The 22419-nt window shown below is 44.0% G+C and overlaps 1 protein-coding gene across 1 annotated transcript in view; it reads right to left on the reverse strand.

Annotated features, from left to right (window-relative positions):
- Positions 1 to 16952, reverse strand: part of LOC115097527 (collagen alpha-1(I) chain-like) — a 251382-nt gene extending 234430 nt beyond the window's left edge. The window contains exons 1-2 of the mRNA XM_029613448.1: positions 16905 to 16952; positions 15838 to 15891 (exon numbers count right to left, since the gene is read on the reverse strand). Of these exons, the coding sequence (XP_029469308.1) occupies positions 15838 to 15840 (3 nt within the window). The 5' untranslated portion in view covers positions 15841 to 15891; positions 16905 to 16952. The remainder of the gene's footprint in view (positions 1 to 15837; positions 15892 to 16904) is intronic.
- Between the last annotated feature and the right edge of the window lie 5467 nt (positions 16953 to 22419).

The following is a 22419-nucleotide window of genomic DNA, read 5'->3' on the forward strand; positions in this document are numbered from 1 at the left end:
TTTTTTGGTATACATGTATAAAACTGGGTTTTATACATGTAAATGCACTTTACTCGTGTAAGTGGGCTTTTGAAAATTCCATCAATATATGCCATTGAATTGTCCGTAGGATTTACTCACTTAAGTGCACTTTAAGCACATAAATAGCTTTTGAAAACTGCTACAATAGTGGTTACATTAACACATGTAATCCTTTGAAAATTACCTCTATACCCTTCCCACGAAACCTTTTGGTAAGTGTAAAAAAGGGATAGCCTACCTCTGTCATAATCTTGATCTCTTTGATATATGGAGAACGCTCCACCCGACGGAACGAGATTATACCCACATCACGAGGTCTCATAACACACTTTCACATATTGATTACATACTAATTTCTAAGCATGTTTTTTTTCGAAGTAACTACTGCTTCTATAGAAACCTTGGCTATATCAGACCACACTCCAATCTCCATACAATTGCACTCTTCTCCCTCCAATCACACTACTCGTTTGTGGCGCTTCCCCTCGTTTCTTAAAGATGACGTTCAATTCCATCAGTTTTTAAAGACTAAATGGAAAGACTATGAAACACACAACCAACAGCATATAGGCACACCACATCTTTTTTGGGAGGCCGCAAAAGCGGTACTGAGGGGAGAAATCATATCCTATGTCCATGCTTGAAATAAACAGAAAAATCATTCAATTTTACAACTAGAATCCCTGCTAAAAGAAGCGAAAGAGGCAATGATCCAGCACAACTCTGATGGCACACGAGCTGAGTTCTATAGCGTGCTGGGCAGATTGAACACCCTATTAGATGCAAGAGCCAAGGCTTATCTTTGGAAAGGCCAACAGGTTTTTTTCTGATTTGGAAACAAACCAGGTTGCTTACTAGCCAGATTGACCAAAACACAGCGGCCAAAATCCTTTGTAGCTATCTGAAAACCCCCTCAGGGGTGATTACCACTTCCGATATTGAGATCAGCGAAGTTTTCAGACACTACTATAGCACTTTATACACCACTGACACGCAGGGAGACGAAGCAGAAGAGGAGGCATTCTTCCAAACTCTCCATCTCCCCACACTCTCAGCTTCACAACTAGCGTTTCTAAATAGACCCCTTCAGCTATATGAAATCACGCAAGTAATCACAGCAGCTCAATCGGGTAAGTCTCCGGGCCCTGATGGGCTAACATATGACTTTTATAAAATTCTCTCGCCTTACATAGTCAACACACTGACAAATTATTTCCAGGAAGGGCTGACAAGCCACAGTTTTCCTACTTCTTTCAATGTGGCCCACATCATCGTTCTCCCGAAGCCTGGCAAGGACTCCCAACATTCATCATCCTATAGGCCCATTTCGCTGCTCAATTGTGATTTTAAAATATTAGCTAAAACTTTAGCAGAAAGACTGAAAGTCTTTCTTCTGCATTTGACATCTTTGCATCAAACAGGATTTGTTAGAGGCCGCAAATTAAACGCGAACATTATTAAACTGTAACAGCCATGAATATTTGTCAACATCAGGATATACCAGCTCTGGTCATAGGCTTCGATGCAGAAAAAGCCTTTGACTGAGAAGAGTGGCATTATCTTTTTTCGGTCTTGCAATGATATGGTATCCGAGGGGATTTCTTTCACTTTCTTTCCCTATTCTACACGGACCCGACCTCCCACATTTGGTTAATGGCTGTATGTCCGGAGAAATCCAAATTAAGAGAGGGGTCCGCCAGGACTGTCCGCTATCCCCACTATTATATATCTTGTCCTTTGACCCCTACTGTGGAAAATCGATGAGAGTAGGATGGTGAGGGACTTTGGCGGTCCGCACCATATCTTCAAAATCGCAGCTTTTGCAGACGATTTGTTGGTCTTCCTTACTAAACCCCTAATCCTCCCTTTTGGAAGTTCTTGAAATCCTGAGACAGTTGAGGTTTTCTCAGGCCTTCGGATCAATTGTGAAAAATCTGAGGCTTTGGATGTTACCGGCACTCTACAGAGGTCCTGGCAAGGGAAATTTCCCCTTAAGTGGGTGACGGATAACTTAAAATACCTGGGTCTCCGCATTCCGCATAAAGTAGGTAGATTCTACACCGTAAACATCCATCCCTTGATGGAGACCATGCTGGCCACTCTACGGAAGTGGTTGCCCTTTCCGCTCTCACTAATCGGTCATATACATTTCTTCAAAATGGTTTTTCTACCCAAGTGGCTCTACCTTCTCCAATTGGCCCCTCTTTGGATGTCTAAAACAGACCATCATAAGTTACAAATAGCTTTGCGATCCTTTTTGTGGAGGGGAAAGCGAGCCCGAGTTCCCATACAAACTTTAATGACCACTAAAGAAAAGGGAGGATTGGGATGACCGAATTTGGAGTTATACAATCTAGCATGTGGCATTCGCTATGTTAGGGATTGGCTGTTTGCCACATCCTCATTTACCCCTTATTCTTACCTACTGGAGTGGTATGGAGTGCAATCCTTAAATCCCTTAATTCAACTTCCACCTCACATGGTCCCACCACACCTTAAAACACAGGAATTATTGCGTACGTGCCGCCAGGCCTGGAAACTGTTCTGTAAAAGGGGACATGTGCCAAATACGTTAACTTGGCTTATCAACATCACTGATAATGATTTGTTTCCTCCGGGGAAGGGGAGTGAGGTTTTTCAATGCTGGAACCAATCAGGCCTTACTTATATCTATGACATATATGACATGAAGACAGGGAGCATACTTCCCTTTCCCATACTCCAGCAACGGTATTCACTGCCTATATCAGATTTCTTTGCATATATACAAGTAACTCACTTTATTCACTCTAAGAAGCCATTTTTGGAAGAAACTCCAGAAATACAGAAAATTAGAGCCATTATCCAAGTGGGGACACGAAATAAATCCAAGATTTCCAACTACTTCCAAGCAATAATGCAGTTAGGCGACCCACAGCTTCTTCGCCCACTATATACAAGGTGGACAGAGTGGGAACTTTTTCTTTAACATATGCAGAATTCGAGAAATGTTTTGTGGATTTACCATTGTTAACTGAAAATGTTATAATGCAAGAGGCAAACTATAAATTTTTTTCACAAAGATTTATAACCTCCCAACGAGCCTACCACATGAAACTAACGCAGTTACCTTCCTGCCCCAAATGTACAAATAGTATTGGAACTTATTTTCATTGTTTTTTGGGACTGTGAGAAAATTTCCCTTTTCTGAAAGAGAGTATGCCACACTTGTTCACATTTGCTGAAAAACCCATTGCCACCAGACCCCAACCTTTGGCTGTTCGGAGTGGACAACTCCATACCAAGGCCACTCCCAGGCTCAGAACGCTTGTTTATCTCCAAAGCTGGAGTGGTGGGGAAACAAATTGTTTTAGCGCAATGGTTAAGCCCTGGGAACCCCAGCTACGACCATTGGTTCAGGAAAATGGTCTGTTTGTGCTCTATGGAACATTCTATTCTCACACCAGCTATGCCTAAGAGATCTGTACTTGTTTTCCAGTCCTGGAAGCCATTTACAAGTTACCTAACTCCTCGTATTGGGTCCATTTGAGACCCTTGGAAGCAAGATACAGCAAAATTGCTTACCTTGTAATAGGTGTTATCCCAGGACAGCAGGATGTAGTCCTCACATATGGGTGACGTCAGTAACGGAGCCCTAGTGCGGGAAAAACTTCTGTCAAAGTTTCTAGAAACTTTTGACTGGCCCTGAGAGGCCACTGAGCATGCCCAGCATGCCATGATATTCTCTGATACAGGGGTGTCACTCTAGTCTCGTATGTAGCAATAAGCTTCAGCAAAAAATAAAATAATAAAAGGTAACATACCCAACTCCGCGGGGAGGCGGGTGGGTTCTGTGAGGACTACATCCTGCTGTCCTGGGATAACACCTATTACAAGGTAAGCAATTTGCTTTATCCCAGGACAAGCAGGATGCTAGTCCTCACATATGGGTGACTAGCAAGCTAGAGGCTGAGTCATTTTGTAGTGAAGCAACAGTGAAGTATTGTTGGTGAAAATGAGTCAGCCGAAGATTACAGCAGGTTGGATGTGGAAGGAGTTGGGATTAAACTGGAAACAAGTTCTTTAAGACAGATTGTCCATAGGCTGAATCTTGTCGTCCTTCTTTGTCCAAACAGTAATGAGCTTCAAAGGTGTGAAGAGAATTCCATGTTGCTGCTTTACATATGTCAAGGATTGGCACTGAGCGATAGTGTGCTACTGAGGTTGACATTGCTCTTACTGAATGTGCTTTTACTCGCCCTTGGAGAGGAAGACCTGCTTTTCATAGCAAAACTGTATGCAATCTGCTAGCCAATTGGATAGAGTATGTTTACCCACTGCAGTGCTTTACCCGGTTTGTTTGGATCATAGGAAACAGAGCTGATTGGATTTCCTGTGGACTGCAGTGCGGTTTAAGTGCACGCTTATAGTCCAAGGTATGTAAGGCTCTTTCTCCTTAGTGAAAATGAGGCCTTGGGAAGAATGTGGGTAAAACTATGGATTGGTTCAAGTGGAATTCTGTAACTGCCTTGGGAAGGAATTTTGGATGTGTTCAGAGAACCACTCTGTCATGTAGGATTTTTGTGTAGGGTGAGTACGTGACAAGTGCTTGTAACTCACTAACTCTTCTAGCTGATGTAATGGCTATGAGGAAGATAGTCTTCCATGTGAGAAATTTTAGATCACAGGAATCTATGGGTTCGAAAGGAGAATGCATGAGTCTTGTCAATACCAAATTCAGATCCCATTCTGTGACTGGAGGCCGAATTGGTGGTTTAAGTTGAGTTAAGCCTCTCATAAACCTGCTGATAAGAGATTGTGTGGAGATTGGTGCATCTGCTATCTTGTTATGGTAAGCGGAAATTGCACTTAAATGTACCCTTACAGATGAAGTCTGGAGACCAGATTCTGAAAGATGGTATAAGTAGTCTAGAAGAGATGTCGTGGGCCAGGTGAAGGGGATCAATATTCGTTTGTTTGCACCACAAAGTAAATCTCTTCCATTTGGAAGCGTAGTTCTTTCGTGTGGAAGGCTTACGTGAAGCTATAAGCACTTGAGAGATATGGGTTGAAAGATTGAGTGGTTGTAAGATCAAGCTTTCAACATCCATGCTGTCAGGGATAGGGATTGGAGGTTGGGATGGCACAACCGACCCTGATCCTGAATTATGAGAGTGGGGGTTACTCCCAGGTGAATGGGATCCCTGACTGAGAGGTCTAGAAGTGTGGGGAACCATACTTGTCGAGGCCAATAAGGGGCTATGAGTATCATGGACCCCTTTGTCCTGTTGTAGCTTCACGAGAGTTTTGGTTATGAGCGGTATCGGAGGATACTCATATAGAAGGCCTGAATTCCAAGGGCGAGCAAAGGTGTCCTTGGCTGGCTGGTTTGTCTGTTTGTGAAGAGAACAGAATTTGTCCACTTTGTGATTCAGATGTGACGCAAAGAGGTCTATTGTTGGTTGTCCCCAACGTTGAAATATCCTGGACACTACTGAGGGATCCAGGGACCATTCGTGTGGTTGGAACTGACGACTGAGTCGATCTGCCATTAAATTGTGGATGCCTGCCAGATAAGTGGCCCGGAGGAACATTGAGTGGTTCAGGGCCCAGTCCCAAATCTATGCAGCTTCTTGACAAAGGAGATACGAGCCCGTACCTCCCTGTTTGTTGATGTACCACATGGCTACTGTGTTGTCCGTTTGGATCATAACAGTCTTGTGTGAAAGGCAGTCCTTGAACGCATGTAGCGCATAACGTATAGCTCGAAGATCTAGGAAATTGATTTGAAATGTTGCTTCGAGCTTTGTCCAAGTTCCTTGAGTTTGGAGATTGTCTATGTGTGCTCCCCAACCCAAGGTGGATGCATATGTAGTTAAAGTTATTTGAGGAACTGGTTGTTGAAAGGGTAGGCCCTTGCGCAAATTGTCCTTGTTCGCCCACCAAAGGAGAGATGAACATAGTTGGTGGGTTACTTGAATTGTAGAATGCAGTGGTTGAATGGCTTGGATCCATTGTGATCTTAAAGTCCATTGGGTAACTCTCATGGCGAGCCTTGCCATAGGAGTGACATGAAATGTGGAGGCCATGTGTCCTAGTAAGGTTAGAAACTGATGAGCTGTTGCTTGGTTCTGTGAGTGAATTGAGTTTGCCAGCAAAGAAAGCGTTTCTGCTCGATCTTCGGGTAGAAAAGCCCTTGAGAGAATGGTGTTCAATTCTACTCCTATGAATTGAAGCAGGTGTGATGGTGTGAGATGGGACTTTTGATAATTGATGAGAAAGCCCATGGAGTGAAGTAGAGCAATTGTTCGGTTGAGGGAAGCTATTGCTCCTTGTTGAGATTGACTTCTGATGAGCCAGTCGTCTAGATATGGGAAGACATGGACACTTTCCTTGTGTAAGTGTGCTGCTATTACTGCCAGACATTTGGTGAATACTCTGGGAGCAGAGGCAAGTCCGAATGGCAGTACCCTGTATTGGAAATATTGATGGCCTACCATGAAGCGTAGATATCTGCGATGAGGAGGGAATATTGGAATGTGAGTGTAAGTGTCTTGAAGATCCAGAGAACAAAGTCAATCCCCTTTCTGAAGAAGTGGTAGCATGGTGCCCAGAGAAACCATCCTGACTGTTCTTTTTTGAGAAATTTGTTGAGATTTCTGAGGTCTAGGATGGGACGTAGGCCTCCTGTTTTCTCTGGAATGAGGAATAATGGGAGTAGAATCCTCTGCCCTGCTGAGACCGAGGCACCGGTTCTACAGCCCTGGATTTCAGAAGGGTGGATAATTCTATTTGTAGTTGAAGCATGTGATGTTTGCTGAGATGAACCTGAGTTGGTCGAAATTCTGTGGGAATTGAGAGGAAATTGAAGTTGGTATCCTCGAGATATTATGGACCACATGGCCACATGGTTGTCCGTCTGAATCAGGATGACGTGATTTGATAGGTAATCCTGAAAAGCTCCGAGAGCATATCGCATTGCTCGAAGCTCCAGGACATTTATCTGGTCTTTGGATTCCTCTTGAGACCAAGATCCTTGTGTCAGTAGATCGTTTACATGAGCTCCCCAGCCGAGGTTGGAAGCATCGGTGGTGAGAATGAGTTGAGGTTCTGGTAGATGAAAAGGCAGTCCCTGGAGGAGATTGTTCTGATCTTTCCACCAGGCGAGAGACAGACGGAGTGCGTCGGTGATGTGGACAATGGTTGAGAGAGGCTGAGTCGCTTGAGTCCATTGTGACCATAGAGTCAAATGCATGACTCTCATGGCCAGGCGGGCCATTGGAGTGAGATGGACTGAGGACGCCATGTGTCCGAGAAGGACAAGGAATTGCCGAGCAGTTGCTGTGTTCTGAGACTGCAACTGGTGAGCGAGAGACACGAGGGTTTGTACTCGTTGTTGAGGTAGGAAGGCTTTTGCCTGTAAGGTGTCCAAGTCTGCCCCAATGAAAGACAAGGTTTGAGATGGGACTAAATAGGATTTCTCGTAATTGACGAGAAATCCTAGAGAGATTAGAGTGTGTAGGCTCAAATCCAGGGACGATCGAGCTGCTTGCTGGGTTGGGGCCCTGATTAACCAGTTGTCTAGATAGGGGTAGACGTGAACACCTTCTTTCCTGAGGAAGGCTGCGACAACTACGAGACATTTGGTAAAGACTCGTGGAGCCGATTGCTAGGCCGAATGGAAGCACCCGGTATTGATAGTGCTTTGGGCCTACTAAAAACCGGAGGTACTTGCGATGAGCTGGAGCTATCGCAATGTGAGTGTATGCGTCCTGGAGGTCTAGAGAGCAGAGCCAGTCTCCTCTTTGTAGAAGAGGTAGAAGTGAGCCCAAGGTTACCATTTTGAACTTTTTCCCGCTGGAGGTACTTGTTGAGGGCACGTAGGTCCAGAATTGGACGAAGGCCCCCGGATTTTTTGGGAATCAACAAGTACCGGGAATAGAACCCTAGGCCTTGCTGTGAAAGAGGAAAGGGTTCTATTGCTCTTAACTGGAGAAGAAGGGAAACCTCCTGCTCCAGAAGGTCAGAGTGGTCGGATACTCCCCACACTTGTAGCGGTGGGGAGTCCGATGGGACAGCAAGAAAATTCAGATGGTAACCCTGAGCAATGATTGCCAGCACCCATTGGTTGGTTGTGATTGTTTTGCCACATTCCATGAAAGTGGCATAGTCGACCTCCCACCGGTATGCTTGGAAAGGAATTAGGCTGCTGCTCTCCAGGTGAAGTCATAAGCAGGCCCCGGCTGGGGAGCTGCTTGTGACTTTTGCTTGCGAGGCTGGCGAGGTTGGGATTTATGATAAGTCCTGTCACGCGGGTCCTTTGTCAGTAGAGGATAGTAGTTCCTTGGCCGGAAGAAATGACTTCTTAGGGTCCTTCTTGGAGGGCTGTCTAGACGGGAAGTCAGAAGGTATCAATGAGAGCTCTTGAGGGTCTCATGATGTTCCTTTAACTCAGCCACTATTTGCTGAATCTGTTCACCGAATAGATGTCACCAATACAGGGCAGGTCGGAGATCCTGTCTTGTACTTCTCTGGGCGAAGGTCCGAAGACTTGAGCCAGGCCCAACGCCCGTGCCGAAATGGCAGTTGCAGACACTCTAGTGGAGGTGTCGAAGATATCGTAAGCTGTTCTTATTTCATGTTTTCCTGCTTCAAAGCCCTTATTGACAAGGGTTTGAAGATGTTCTTGGAATTGGTCAGGCAGGGTTTCAGAGAAGTCCTGTATTTGCTTAAAGATGACCCTATTGTATTTGTCATGTACAGCTGATAAGAAGCAATTCTAGAGATGAGCATGGCCCCTTGGAACACTCAATCGACCAATATTGTCTAGGAACTTGTGTTCCTTGACAGGAGGGATAGAGGAGTGTGGCTTCATTCTTTTTGGCTTTCTTCTGAGCTGACTCTACCACAACTGAGTGGTGGTCAAGCTGAGACTTTTGAAAGCCCGGGTCTGACTGTACTAGGTAAAGTAGTGTCAGCTTTCCTGTGTACTGGGGCTATGGATCCAGGACTTTCACAGTTCTTTTTGAGGAGGTCAAGAATAACTTGGATGAATAGGAATAGAGGTGATCACTTTGGGGGCATCCAGGAATTGGAGAAGCTCCAATCATCTGGCGCCTATCATCTTGCTCCATCTGAAGCTGAAAAGGGACAATCTCAGACATTTCCTTCACAAAATGAATGAAAGAGAGGTCCACTGGAGGAGAGCACTTTCTACTTTCAGTAGGAGAGGAGGAGGTGAAGGTATCACGGGTGTCTGTGGAGGTATCATCAACCCAAGTATCATAAGGATCAGAAGGCTGACCTGTAGGACGAGAGGGTGGTTTGGATACCCGAAGGGCCCGGCTGAGGCTCCGAGAAACATCGAAGGAATCGCTGAGGGCACCGCGGACACCTTGGGGGGCATCGGTGGCCGGCATCGATGGCGCCGATGTGCGTATCGCTCCAGATGAGTGAATCGGTGGCGAGGGACTGCATGGCATCGATGGCTGAGGCACTTACCCCCGAAGGAGGAATGCAGAACGGTGTTTCTCCTCCCGATGAAGCATTCATCGGGGAGCGCACCGGAGCCATCGGAGACCTGGGAATCACCGGTGGAAGGTCAGTCATGAGCGCCTCCATCCGGGATAGCTGCGATGCCAGCGCTGCTGGAATCAGGTCGGTGACCGGTTCCACTCTCGGTGCGGTGTCAGTGCCGGAGGGACTTGGAGTCGTTGTCATCTCTTTGTCGATGGCCTCCTGGACCAGCGGTCCAGTTTCTTCCCGGAGACCTGGGGCAATCAGCTCTGGCTTCGTGACGGAAGAGGGAGGCTGAGGCACAGTGGGGGGACCCACCTTACAGGTGGAATCGCAACTCCCAAACCCCGATCGGGTGAGGGTGGCCTCGATGTCCCGGTTGCAGGAGTGGTCGGTGCCGCTCCTGGGACGGGGCTCTTCCAACGGTGGCTCGGACGGTGGTGAGGTCGATGATTTTACTCCCTCGATGGTCCTAGACCTACGATGCCGATGGCGATGCTTCTCCCTATGATCCCCTCGATCTTGAGGGGGAGATACGGGAGTCGATGGCCGGTGGTCACCGGATGGTTGTCAATGGTGCGACTTCAATGGTGCCGGTTCCGAGGACATCAATACAATGGACGGCATCGGGGTGTGAGCCGGAAAAGGAGTCCCATCTTCTCCATTCTGGCTTTGCGACCCTTAGGTGTCATAAGGGCACACTTAGTGTAAGTTAGGACATCATGCTCATGGCCTAAACAGAAAACACAGACTCCATGAGGGTCTGTGATAGACATGGTACGAGTACAGTCCGGGCACCGACGAAACCCCGACACGATGGCCATGGAAAATCGAGCCGCGGTAACGGTCGACGGCTAGTAGGCCGCGAGGGCCAAACTTGATGGTAATCGACGAAAAACGGTGAAAAAAAACTTACCAGAGTACCACAGTCAAGTAAAGTTAGAGGGGGGATCCCTGTGGAGCTAAGTATTTTTAATTAATTCCATTTGGAAAATTCCTGTCAGGAATCAGTTCAGAGCTCCTAAACTGCAAGGCTACTGCTGGGCGGAAAAAAAGAAGACTGAAGGGGGAGCCCTGCTGGCTGCAGGGTTAGTGCCATGCTGGGCATGCCCAGTAGGGGCCAGTCAAAGTTCTGAAACTTTGACAGAAGTTTTCCGTGATTGGGCTCCATCCTGATGATGTCACCCATATGTGAGGACTACCATCCTGCTTGTCCTGTGAGAACAGTTTAGTTTTACTGCTGGGGCCTAATTTTAATAAATTAAAATACTGAATTGCGCGATATTAAGTCGGAGGTCCCGAAGAGTAAAAAAAGTTAAAAAAAAAAAAATTTAAAAAAATTGGAAGTCGGCAGGTGGCTGTCGGGTCGAAAACCGGATGCTCAATTTTGCCGGCATCCGGTTTCCGATCCCATGGTTTGTCAGCGGGGCTCGAGAACAGACCGCCGGCAAAATTGAGCGTCTGCTATCTAACACGCTGACAGCTGCCGTTCCTGTCAAAAAGGAGGCGCTAGGGATGCACTAGTGTCCCTAGCGCCTCCTTTTGCCCGTTTCTACCGCCGGGCCTCATTTAAATACTGTATCGCGCGCATAGGCCACTCGCCTGTGCGCGCGCCGGGCCCGCTCTCCTGCGGACTTTACTGAATCTGCCTGTATGTTGGTATTCTTTTGCCTTGAAAGAGGCAAGGATTTGGTATTTCACAAGTATTTCCATCTCAAACAATTTTTGTTCTGTGGCCAGAAAATTCAAATTTTTCCTGTTATTTCTTTTGCTACTTGTTAGAACTGTTGGCTCACGGGACTGTCCCACAAGTCGACTCATTCACCCCCAGCGTCGCTTGAGGCCTCCTGTGGTTGGGACGGCGCTTCAACTAAGCAGGCCACTTCATGCGGCCCTCATGTGATCTGCTGCCATCTCTTCTGGCTCCATCTAGGTGCCCATGCGCCCAATGCCCATGTTCTTAAAGGGCCCGTAGTGGGAAGGCATCCACAGCACCCTAGGTTGACATCACTGGCATTTTCCTATTTAAGGCTCCTGCGGAGGAGCATCAGACACCTCAGCAACAAGTTCCCTGATGTGCCTTTGGTCATCAGTGTATGTTGCTTCTGCATTCCTTGTTCCTGTTTGTTCCTGTGTTACTGGCTCCTGCATGTTCCTGTCCAGCCTTGCCTTGCCCAGCCTGCTATGTCCTGTCTCCACCTTCCAGTCCCGTCCAGTATCTCTTCATGTGTCTTCATTCACCTCTGGTCTGAACTTCCGGTATTGACCTCTTGCCTTGAACTTGACCACGCTTACCTGCTGCTTGGACCTGACCTCATGCCTGGACCTGACCCTATTGCTTTTCACTTGCCCCAACCTTTGGCCTGTGCCTGGTATCTCCTGTTTGCTGCCTGCCCTGACTCCTGCGTGCCCTTGGACCCTCTCTTTTGCTACTGCTCTAGAGACTCACTTAAGCCCTGCTGGCCATAAGAACCCAAAGGCTCAACCTGTGGGATGATGGCTGGAATAGGTGAAGCTCTAGTCTGTCTCACTTAAGGGCATATTCGACATATGCCTCATAGGTTCACCTATGATGCTGCATCAACTACGCCACAGCACTAAGAGCTCACTCTTACGCTGCTCATCACACTCAGGCTAGGAGGAGGCAGTTTTTGGTATTTAAGAAGACTCTGTTGGGGTTATGGGCAACCTTTATTCTTAAATTCCCCTGTAAATGCTTGGTAAACTTTCAAAGTAATAAATTTGTATTTTCTGATCCAAACCAACTTCTTAGGTTCCTGAGGGATAAAGAGGCAGGTTAATTATTATGGGCCGGATTTTAAAAAGGTTACGCGCGCCGGGCTTAGTTTAAAAAGGCCCAGCGACGCGCGTAAAGTTCCGGGATGCGTGTAAGTCCTGGGGCTTTACTAAAGGGGCGGTCGGGGAGCGGGGCCAGAGGCCTCTGACAGAGCGGCCATTGCCGCTGTGTCGAAGGATTGCGTGCTGGCAAGCTGCTGGCGCAGGCGCAAAAGGTAAGACAAGAGTCGGGGGGGGGGGGGTTAGAGTAGGGCTGGGTGGGGGGGGGTAAAGGTTAGGGGAAGGGGTTGGAAGGTTGGTTTAGGGGGGAAGGGAAGTTCCCTTCCAGGCTGCTCCAATTTCGGAATGGCCTGGGAGGCAATGGAGGAAGACAGCACGGCTCGGCGTGCACCCCCTTGCACGCGCATGTTATAAAATCAGGCGTACATGTGCGTGTGCCAGGGAGCGCGCGCACTTGTAGGCCGCTCCCGCTTCTTTTAAAATCTACCCCTATATTCCTAAATTTAAGAGATGAGGATATTTATAGTATTTATTTGTATATCTCTCCTCTCCTCCATTTTTCTTTTGACATTTAGAAAATTTCCTTCAATTGATGTGTAACCTGGGTACCTTTTGGGGCTTGCAGTAAGCCCTGGAAGTATACATACTGGTGCAGTTAGAGAGAGAGTAATTAGGGGAAGGATCCATTCATTAGCCACCCCTCCCAATGTAGGTGCTGTAGTGGATACCCCTGCAGAGGGCTCTGAGGGCATCTTAGTTGAGCGTTTGAGAGGAAGGTTGGAGTTTTCCTGAGTTACATTTTGGGCCTACCTGAAGCCTGAAAGCCCTCCAAGATTATCCAGTTCTGGTCAAGACTCCACTGCTGTTCTCTCCACCCAAGGTGCAGAGTGGTTGTCCACGGACTAATTTGGATTTTTGGACATTTTGCTTGTTAGGAGCCCTGCTGAACACCTGGGCCTTTCCAAGACTCAGGAAGTGGAGAACCCTTTTTTGAGGACGCCCAGGGATAGGGAAGACCTGCCTCTGAAGTGATGGTGAACCTGTTGCAAGGGAAATCTGGTATTATTTGCTTTTGGGAACAGAAGAAGTTAATTTCCAAGATCTGGAAGTGTTTTTCTGCCCCTCTTCCTACCCATCAGTGGTCCTGTGCGACCTGCAGTTCCATACACAATTCCTTCCACCAGGGATCCTCATCAAGACCAAGGACATCTAACTGTGAGCAAGGAGGACACCCAATTAAAGTCTTCACAACCCCTGGGTAAAGAGAGAAATTAATTTTCTGCGCAGAGACAGATTTTTGACATCTGGGAAGGGTTTCCTGTCCACTAAAGGAGCCTTAAACCAAAGGGGACCACTGCTAGGAGGGTGGCTGAATTCCCAGCCTTTCTAAAAGACTCTTGCACAGATAGAGGACACAGAATTATAATTAAAGAGAGACAGAGAAATAACTGTGGTGCTGGACGTTCATATTTATTATGCCGTCAATTCATCATTGACTTTAATAAAATTATTTTGAATACTAACCCAGTTGTCCCTGTGTCTTATTTGGGTAACCAGCACACAGAGTATAAAACTTCACCTCAGCCAGGGAATTGATGGGAACTGAAAGGATCCTTTTCTGACCCCAGTTGGAAGGACCTACACCTTGGGAATTAAGGGAAGTAGAAGAGCTAGCCAGGGTCCCTGCCCCAAAGAGTCAATAAATAACTTTATGCCCCCAATCCGTGCTGGACCTCCATACCGGGGTGAGCTTACAAATGTCTTCTTGGTTTTGTATCCTTTATTATGTGGAGTAGACTATGTAACATTCAAATGTATATCCTTAGGTAAATGTTTATTTTTCCTTGATGTACTAAATATTACATGTATTCCTCTAGTAATTTTTATGATACAATTTTGAGATTAATAAAGATTTAATTTAAAAAAACAACAGGAAGGTCTAGATGACCTGAAGAAGGACTAAGCAAACTGGTAGACTAATTGGAAAACTGTCTAATTTCATTTACACATGCATGTTTTGTTTTGTTTTTTTGTTGTAATTTTATTTAAACCAGTACAAGCTTCATGCTTAACACACAAAAACAACATGCAATGTGACTTTGTGGTGGAAAAAAACCTGTACATATAAATTCTATCAAGAGAACCAAACACACCAAATTTACATACATTGCATTAAGCAGGATTCATCTGGTGCTTGGAACACTTTGAAGACAGTTTTATTAACACAGCAGCATGTACTATGTTGAGGAGACTCTTCAAAAGGGATTTAGGTGCCTAACCACCATATTTAGATGCTAGGAAAAATAGGCATTTGATGGACATGTGTTTGGACTGAGGGAGAGCAAAATACATGCATTTGTTTAATTTTCAAATACACATTTTCCAGCACATAGCTGGGTCATAGATATAGCAAGTTCAAGGTACTTTTTTTTTTTTTTTTTTTTAAACCTCATACCTTGTAGCTAATTTTCAAAGAGGAATTATCTGGATATTTTCTCTGAAAATCAGCTATAAAGTTGCCTGGGTAGAAAAGTACCCATGCGTTTTGCACCTAGCTGACTTAGTGAACATGGGCTGCAATGTTTATCAATTTAAGGTTCTTGCAAGAAATATAGTATTACGTCTTCTAACTGGGCATCTTCCAGCAGAGACTCTAAAGTACATGAACTTATAACCTGAACTTACAGATTTTTAGGAGACATGCTGCAATCGAATGACTTTCTTTTACAGCTGAGCTGATTACTGCTGGATTTCAGAAGAGAGCACATCACATACCACTAAGTGACTCTCATCCTGCACTGCTGTACACTGCATAGGGCAGGATACACATGCATGTTTTAAAATTGGCTGACTTAAAGTAGGTCCTACTTTACATTTGCAGGTAAATATACATGAATTTTTAAAATAGGTAGGAAAAGTACACACATTCAATGCATTGATATTCATGGTTTCAATGCATTACATATATTTGTGCGTAAGCCTACATACCTTAAGCAGAGTAGAGAGAGATGCATTTTTATAAAACGCACATATCTCATATGTGCATGTTATAAAATCCTTGCAGAGATCTGCTCGTTGCCATATACATTTGTAGAAGCTGCTGCGCGCATTTGTATGAACATTATCCTTGCTGTGTGTTATTTTCTATAAAATTCTGCCCACACAAAAAGGAGGTGCAACAGGTATTGTGTATCCGTGGCAATTTTCACTAGGAAAAGTACATGCGGACTTTGCACATAGGCAGACAGTTTAATACTTCCCCTGTAATAGCCTAGTTTAACATTATATAATTCTGATTGGAGGATCCACCAAGAATTTCGTTAGGAAATTTTAGCTGTACTGTTTCATTACAAACTAAGGATTTTGTGGTACACTTGTCCACTAGCTAATATAATTTATACAGGTATATTGTTCTCTGGACTTTAATCTTGCACATCTCCATCAATTTTCACTGCGAAGCAGTTCACATCAATTCACAAACACCTGTATGCACCAAATCTGAGAAAATGATAGGTGCCCTCTTACCATGTAGCCCTGATGGCCTTTTTCACCTGGCTCCCCGGTGCAGCCCTGAAAACCCTATGGATACAGAAAAATAATATTTTACATTTTTATCTAGAGAGGGGGTTGAAAGATATCTGGGTCCCAGATTTAGTGCAAGATATCATTACAAAGCTAAACAATGAACAATACACAAAGACGATAACTTTCAAACAGGCATGCAGGTACCCATTACATGTATACATGGACGTGTGACCAGATATGCACCAATATTATATCCTGCTTGCAAATACACGTGCATGTTATAAAATAGCCCTGGGGCATGTATGTGTGTGTTCCTAATTTTAAGGTTTTGTGCGCACAACAGTGTAAATTAGCTTTGGGATGCTCAAGTGAGGGAATTTTATAACAGACATGCATTCAGCCCTTGGCCACTTTCACCAGTTCATCCACCAGTTTGCTCAATCTAGAGGTAGGTCCTCCAAACCCCCTAATTCTTCAGCCTGCACTCCCCTGAGTTATCCCAAACCCCTCAAACACCAGAGATTCCTGGAAATTGTTTTAAAAAGACATACATCTCCTCCATAGTGGAAGTAAATTTATGCTCAACTATACTTGGGCGCACACCCAGGTGCGTAGCTACTTGTACGCATATCTCTTGGCTCTGCATTGGAATGCCCAATCCCCTACCCACATTCTGACCCTTTTTCCACGATGCAATATATTCACACATCGGTACTTGGGTACACATGTGGGAAGCTTATAATATCAGATGGACACAGGCATGTGGTACATGTGCACCCATCTCCCGATTTTTGGCCTGTGCCCAATTTTTTAAATTCACCTTAAAGGTTGCATTTAAAGGCTCATTTAAGGCCATATGGCCTATCTAGCTCTTTCACTTCTTCCTCTATTGCAATTTACAAGAGTTGTTTTTATTGTAGAACTCTAGGCAAGGAATAAATGGGCTTGAGGGAACATTAGGACTTAATTAAGGACAGCCCCCATTTTAAGGAAATAGTTAAGACTTTTTCAAGGGAGTACCAGTTATCAGGATATAGTTGTGATTGTGGATAAACTCAAATACTTACAGGTAAACCAGGTCTTCCTGGATGACCAGGAGGTCCTGTTGGTCCAGGTCGTCTCTAGAAAATAAATATGCACACAAATATTTAAAAAAAAACATTTGAGAGGAACATGTATTGTGGTGAACAGAATAGGATACGAGTTTGCTCTGCTTCAGGTGAGGCTCTGCTTTATCTATTCCCATCTATTTGATTCAATCTTTACTATAATGACCATATAAGGTAAGCATAAGCCTTTTCACAAAGTCAGAACGTTTCAGAATTAATGTCTTAGGCACTGGTTGGGTTTTGATACACTAATGTCTTGGAGAATTAGAATGTATAGCAGTGAATGATGACAGACTTAATTGGCATCACAGAGACATGGTAGAAAGAGGATAACCAATGGGACAGTGCTATACCGGGGTACAAATTATATCGCAATGACAGAGAGGAGCACCCGGGAGGAGGTGTGGTGCTTTATGTCCGGGATGGCATAGAGTCCAACAGAATAAACATCCTGCATGAGATTAAATACAAAATTGAATCTTTATGGGTAGAAATCCCTTGTATGTCAGGGAAGACTATAGTGATAGGAGTATACTACCATCCACCTGGTCAAGATGGTGAGACGGACAGTGAAATGCTAAGAGAAATTAGGGAAGCTAACCAAATTGGTAGTGCAGTAATAATGGGAGACTTCAATTACCCCAATATTGAATGAGTAAATGTATCATCGGGACACGCTAGAGCGATAATGTTCCTGGATGGAATAAATGATAGCTTTATGGATCAATTGGTTCAGGCACCAACGAGAGAGGGAGCAATTTTAGATCTAATTATCAGTGGAGCACAAGACTTGGTGAGAGAGGTAATGGTGGTGGGGCCGCTTGACAATAGTGATCATAATATGATCAAATTTGATTTAATGACTGGAAGAGGAACAGTGTGCAAATCCACGGCTCTCGTGCTAAACTTTCAAAAGGGAAACTTTGATAAAATGAGAAAAATTGTTAGAAAAAAACTGAAAGGAGCAGCTACAAAATTAAAAAATGTCCAAGATGCATAGTCATTGTTAAAAAATACCATTCTAGAAGCACAGACCAGGAAACATCAAAACCTTCAGAAAAAGTCTAAAAACATGGCTATTTAAGCAAGCATACAACAAAGAGAACTGAGGGGAGAAAACAGGGAAGTGTTGGTTACGGTCAGCTAAACCCCCCTATTTTTTGTATATTCTAAATCTTTTTTCATTATTAAGTAGTAATTTATCTTACAGGTAGACAGAGAAAACTGGACACGACTTTAACACCCACCATATAATAGTTATGATGAAACTGTTACAGTATTTTGATGGCACCTGTGTAATTGTTAGAATTCTAGACACTATTTACAACATATAGTTATGTGCCCTATTGTGAACCGTTGTGATGGCAACTGCTTAACGACGGTATAGAAAAGATTTTAAATAATAAATAAAAATAAAGGTGGAAAGAAGGCAAAACGATTACCAGCATGGTTAAAAGGGAGGGAGGTGAAAGAAGCTATTTTAGCCAAAAGATCTTCATTCAAAAATTGGAAGACGGATCCAACAGAAGAAAATAGGATAAACATAAATGTTGGCAAGTTAAATGTAAGACATTGATAAGACAGGCTAAGAGAGAATTTGAAAAGAAGTTGGCTGTAGAGGCAAAAATTCACATAAAAACATTTTTAAATATATCTGAACAGAAAGCCTGTGAGGGAGTCAGTTGGACCATTAGATGATCGAGGGGTTAAAGGGGCACTTAGAGAAGATAAGGTCATCACAGAAAGATTAAATGATTTCTTTGCTTCAGTGTTTACTGAAGAGGATGTTGGGGAGGTACCCGTAATGGAGAAGGTTTTCATGGGTAATGATTCAGATGGACTGAATCAAATCACGGTGAACCTAGAAGATGTGGTAGACCTGATTGACAAACTGAAGAGTAGTAAATCACCTGGACTGGATGATATACACCCCAGAGTTCTGAAGGAACTAAAAAATGAAATTTCAGACCTATTAGTAAAAATTTGTAACCTATCATTAAAATCATCCATTATACCTAATGACTGGAGGATAGCAAATGTAACCCCAATATTTAAAAAGGGCTCCAGGGGCGATCCAGGAAACTACAGACCGGTTAGCCTGACTTCAGTGCCAGGAAAAATAGTGGAAAGTTTAATAAACATCAAAATCACAGAACATATAGAAAGGCATGGTTTAATGGAACAAAGTCAGCATGGCTTTACCCAAGGCAAGTCTTGCCTCACAAATCTGCTTCACTTGTTTGAAGGAGTTAATAAACATGTGGATAAAGGTGAACCGGTAGATGTAGTATACTTGGATTTTCAGAAGGCGTTTGACAAAGTTCCTCATGAGAGGCTTCTAGGAAAAGTAAAAAGTCATGGGATAGGTGGCGATGTCCTTTCATGGATTGCAAACTGGCTAAAAGACAGGAAACAGAGAGTAGGATTAAATGGACAATTTTCTCAGTGGAAGGGAGTGGACAGTGGAGTGCCTCAGGGATCTGTATTGGGACCCTTACTTTTCAATATATTTAAATGATCTGGAAAGAAATACGATGAGTGAGATAATCAAATTTGCAGATAATACAAAATTGTTCAGAGTAGTTAAATCACAAGCAGATTGTGATAAATTGCAGGAAGACCTTGTGAGACTGGAAAATTGGACATCCAAATGGCAGATAAAATTTAATGTGGATAAGTGCAAGGTGATGCATATAGGGAAAAATAACCCATGCTATAATTACACAATGTTGGGTTCCATATTAGGTGCTACAACCCAAGAAAGATCTAGGCGACATAGTGGATAACACATTGAAATCGTCGGTTCAGTGTGCTGCGGCAGCCAAAAAAGCAAACAGAATGTTGGGAATTATTAGAAAGGGAATGGTGAATAAAACGGAAAATATCATAATGCCTCTGTATCACTCCATGGTGAGACCGCACCTTGAATACTGTGTACAATTCTGGTCGCCGCATCTCAATAAAGATATAATTGTGATGGAGAAGGTACAGAGAAGGGCTACCAAAATGATAAGGGGAATGGAACAGCTCCCGTATGAGGAAAGACTAAAGAGGTTAGGACTTTTCAGCTTGGAGAAGAGACGGCTGAGGGGGGATATGACAGAAATGTTTAAAATCATGAGAGGTCTAGAATGGGTAGATGTGAATCGGTTATTTACTCTTTGGATAATAGAAAGACTAGGGGGCATTCCATGAAGTTAGCATGGGGCACATTTAAAATTAAATCGGAGAAAGTTCTTTTTTACTCAACGCACAATTAAACTCTGGAATTTGTTGCCAGAGGATATGGTTAGTGCAGTTAGAATAGCTGTGTTTAAAAAAAGATTGGATAAGTTCTTGGAGGAGAAGTCCATTACCTGCTATTAAGTTCACTTAGAGAATAGCCACTGCCATTAGCAATGGTAACATGGAATAGACTTAGTTTTTGGGTACTTGCCAGGTTCTTATGGCCTGGATTGGCCACTGTTGGAAACAGGATGCTGGGCTTGATGGACCCTTGGTCTGACCCATTATGGCAGTTCTTATGTTCTTAAATTATCCAAATCTTTCCAGTCCCTAAGAAAGGAAAATTGGTTCTTACCTGCTAATTTCATTCCTAGTACCACAGATCAGTCCAGACTTCTGGGTTTTGCCTCCCCTCCAGCAGAGAGACAGAGAAGTTTTGACTGACCCTGGCCTATGTCCTGAGGTGCCACCTGCTGTTCATCAGTATCAAAGCAGAATGTCCCAAAAATCAACTATCCAACAAAACTAACTGTGACTACTCTCCACCCAGGCCAGGGACACATCCCACTCACAATCCCCAAGTGGAAGCAGAGCCCATGATAACTTTTGATAACTTTCAAAATTTGGAAGACTGTAACCACTTATCTGCAGACTGTATTAAAACAACAGTGGGGGAGCCGCCGGTTTGAGAGAGGAGGATATGGGGCTGAAGGACAAGAAACACCGGAAGGAGCCGCACGAGACCCGAGCTCTGCCCCCCCCCCCCCCCCCGACGTCAGGGAAGCTGCTGTGGGTATATTAAGAGCCCCACAGCGGCGCGCAGCCGCCGGCGTGCTGCCAAATCCGCGCGCCAAAGGGGCGCGCCTCTGGGCGTTTTTTCTTTGGCAGAAAGTTACCAACTGATGGGGAGAAAGAGGAAGGTTAAGACCTCAACGCCGATGGCAAAGGAAGTTCGAGGCCCCATGGACGCTCACCTTCAACGGAGGAGGGTGAGTTATAATCTGAGAGAGCTGGCTACTGAAATATCTTTTTCATCAGGGGACTCCAGGAGTCCGCCCCAGAACCAAACATCCATTTCAATCCTGGTAGGAGGGGGCCCAATGAAGTTATTGTGGACTCCCCCCAATTGGCAATAAAATCAGATAATGTACCAGGGGTAGTTGTTAAAGTTCAGGATATGGCTATGGGAGCAGTTGGAGAGAGAGTACTGCAGAAGAGGGTATTGAAAGACCCCTCCCAAATTTGGGATCAAGCATACCTGAACCTGAAAACATTTCCTTAATGATGTATGGCGGGCAGTAACCAACATGGATAGGAGATTAGTCCAATCCATGAACCAAGCCACTGCTTTACCACAGACACTAAGAAAGCCCTAGGGGATCATGAAAAGAGACTGAAAGATTTAAAGCAACTAATGCGGCTACTGCACACAAGTAGCACTATTCAGGCATCAGGATCTGCATTTATGAAGGACACTTTAATGATATATAGGCAATTGGAAAATATGGATAATGTGTTAAGAAAAAAAATCTTCGTATATTGAATTTCCTATAACTAGACTTTGTCTGCTAATGAATTATTTAAGAAATACTCAAAAGAAATTTTGGGTATTTCTGAGGAAATAATAATTTCCAATTTGTATTATGTATCAAATGTAAAAAAAACCTTGCAAAGAATGATGGTGATATGGATATACTCCAACCAGAAAGCCCCAATTTGACATCTTTTTGGAGGCTCGGTGGATAATATCCAGATAAGATCGACCTTGGTTGTGGTATTTGCATTGGAGAGCCAGAAAAATCTGGTTCTCCAGAAATACTTTTTGAATAAAAACTTTGCTTTTTGTGGACAAACAATGCAAATTTTTCCTGATGTGTCGAGGGCAACCCAACACAGAAGGAAACAATTTTGGTATTGAAACAGAGGGTATTGGCTCTTGGAGCCACTTTCTTTTTAAAATATCCCTGTAAATGTATGATTTCATATCAAAAAAATAAGTTTGTTTTCATTGATCCAGGGCATTGGAAGTTTTTCTTCAAGATAAAAGTGGCTAAGTGGGTTATAGCCCTTATTGGTGAATAAGTTTGGTAAAAATGATAAGTCTCTCTTGTTTATGAAGGGTCATAATTACCTTTATTATTATTTTAGTAAAACAAAAGGCCCCTTAGATAAAGGGGTCTGTATATGTTTGTTACAGAATAATTTTTTTCCTGTATTGTAAGCAAATTATGATTTATGTTGTAACATT

Source organism: Rhinatrema bivittatum, chromosome 8 (assembly GCF_901001135.1).
Source record: "Rhinatrema bivittatum chromosome 8, aRhiBiv1.1, whole genome shotgun sequence".
In the NCBI taxonomy this organism is placed as follows: domain Eukaryota; kingdom Metazoa; phylum Chordata; class Amphibia; order Gymnophiona; family Rhinatrematidae; genus Rhinatrema; species Rhinatrema bivittatum.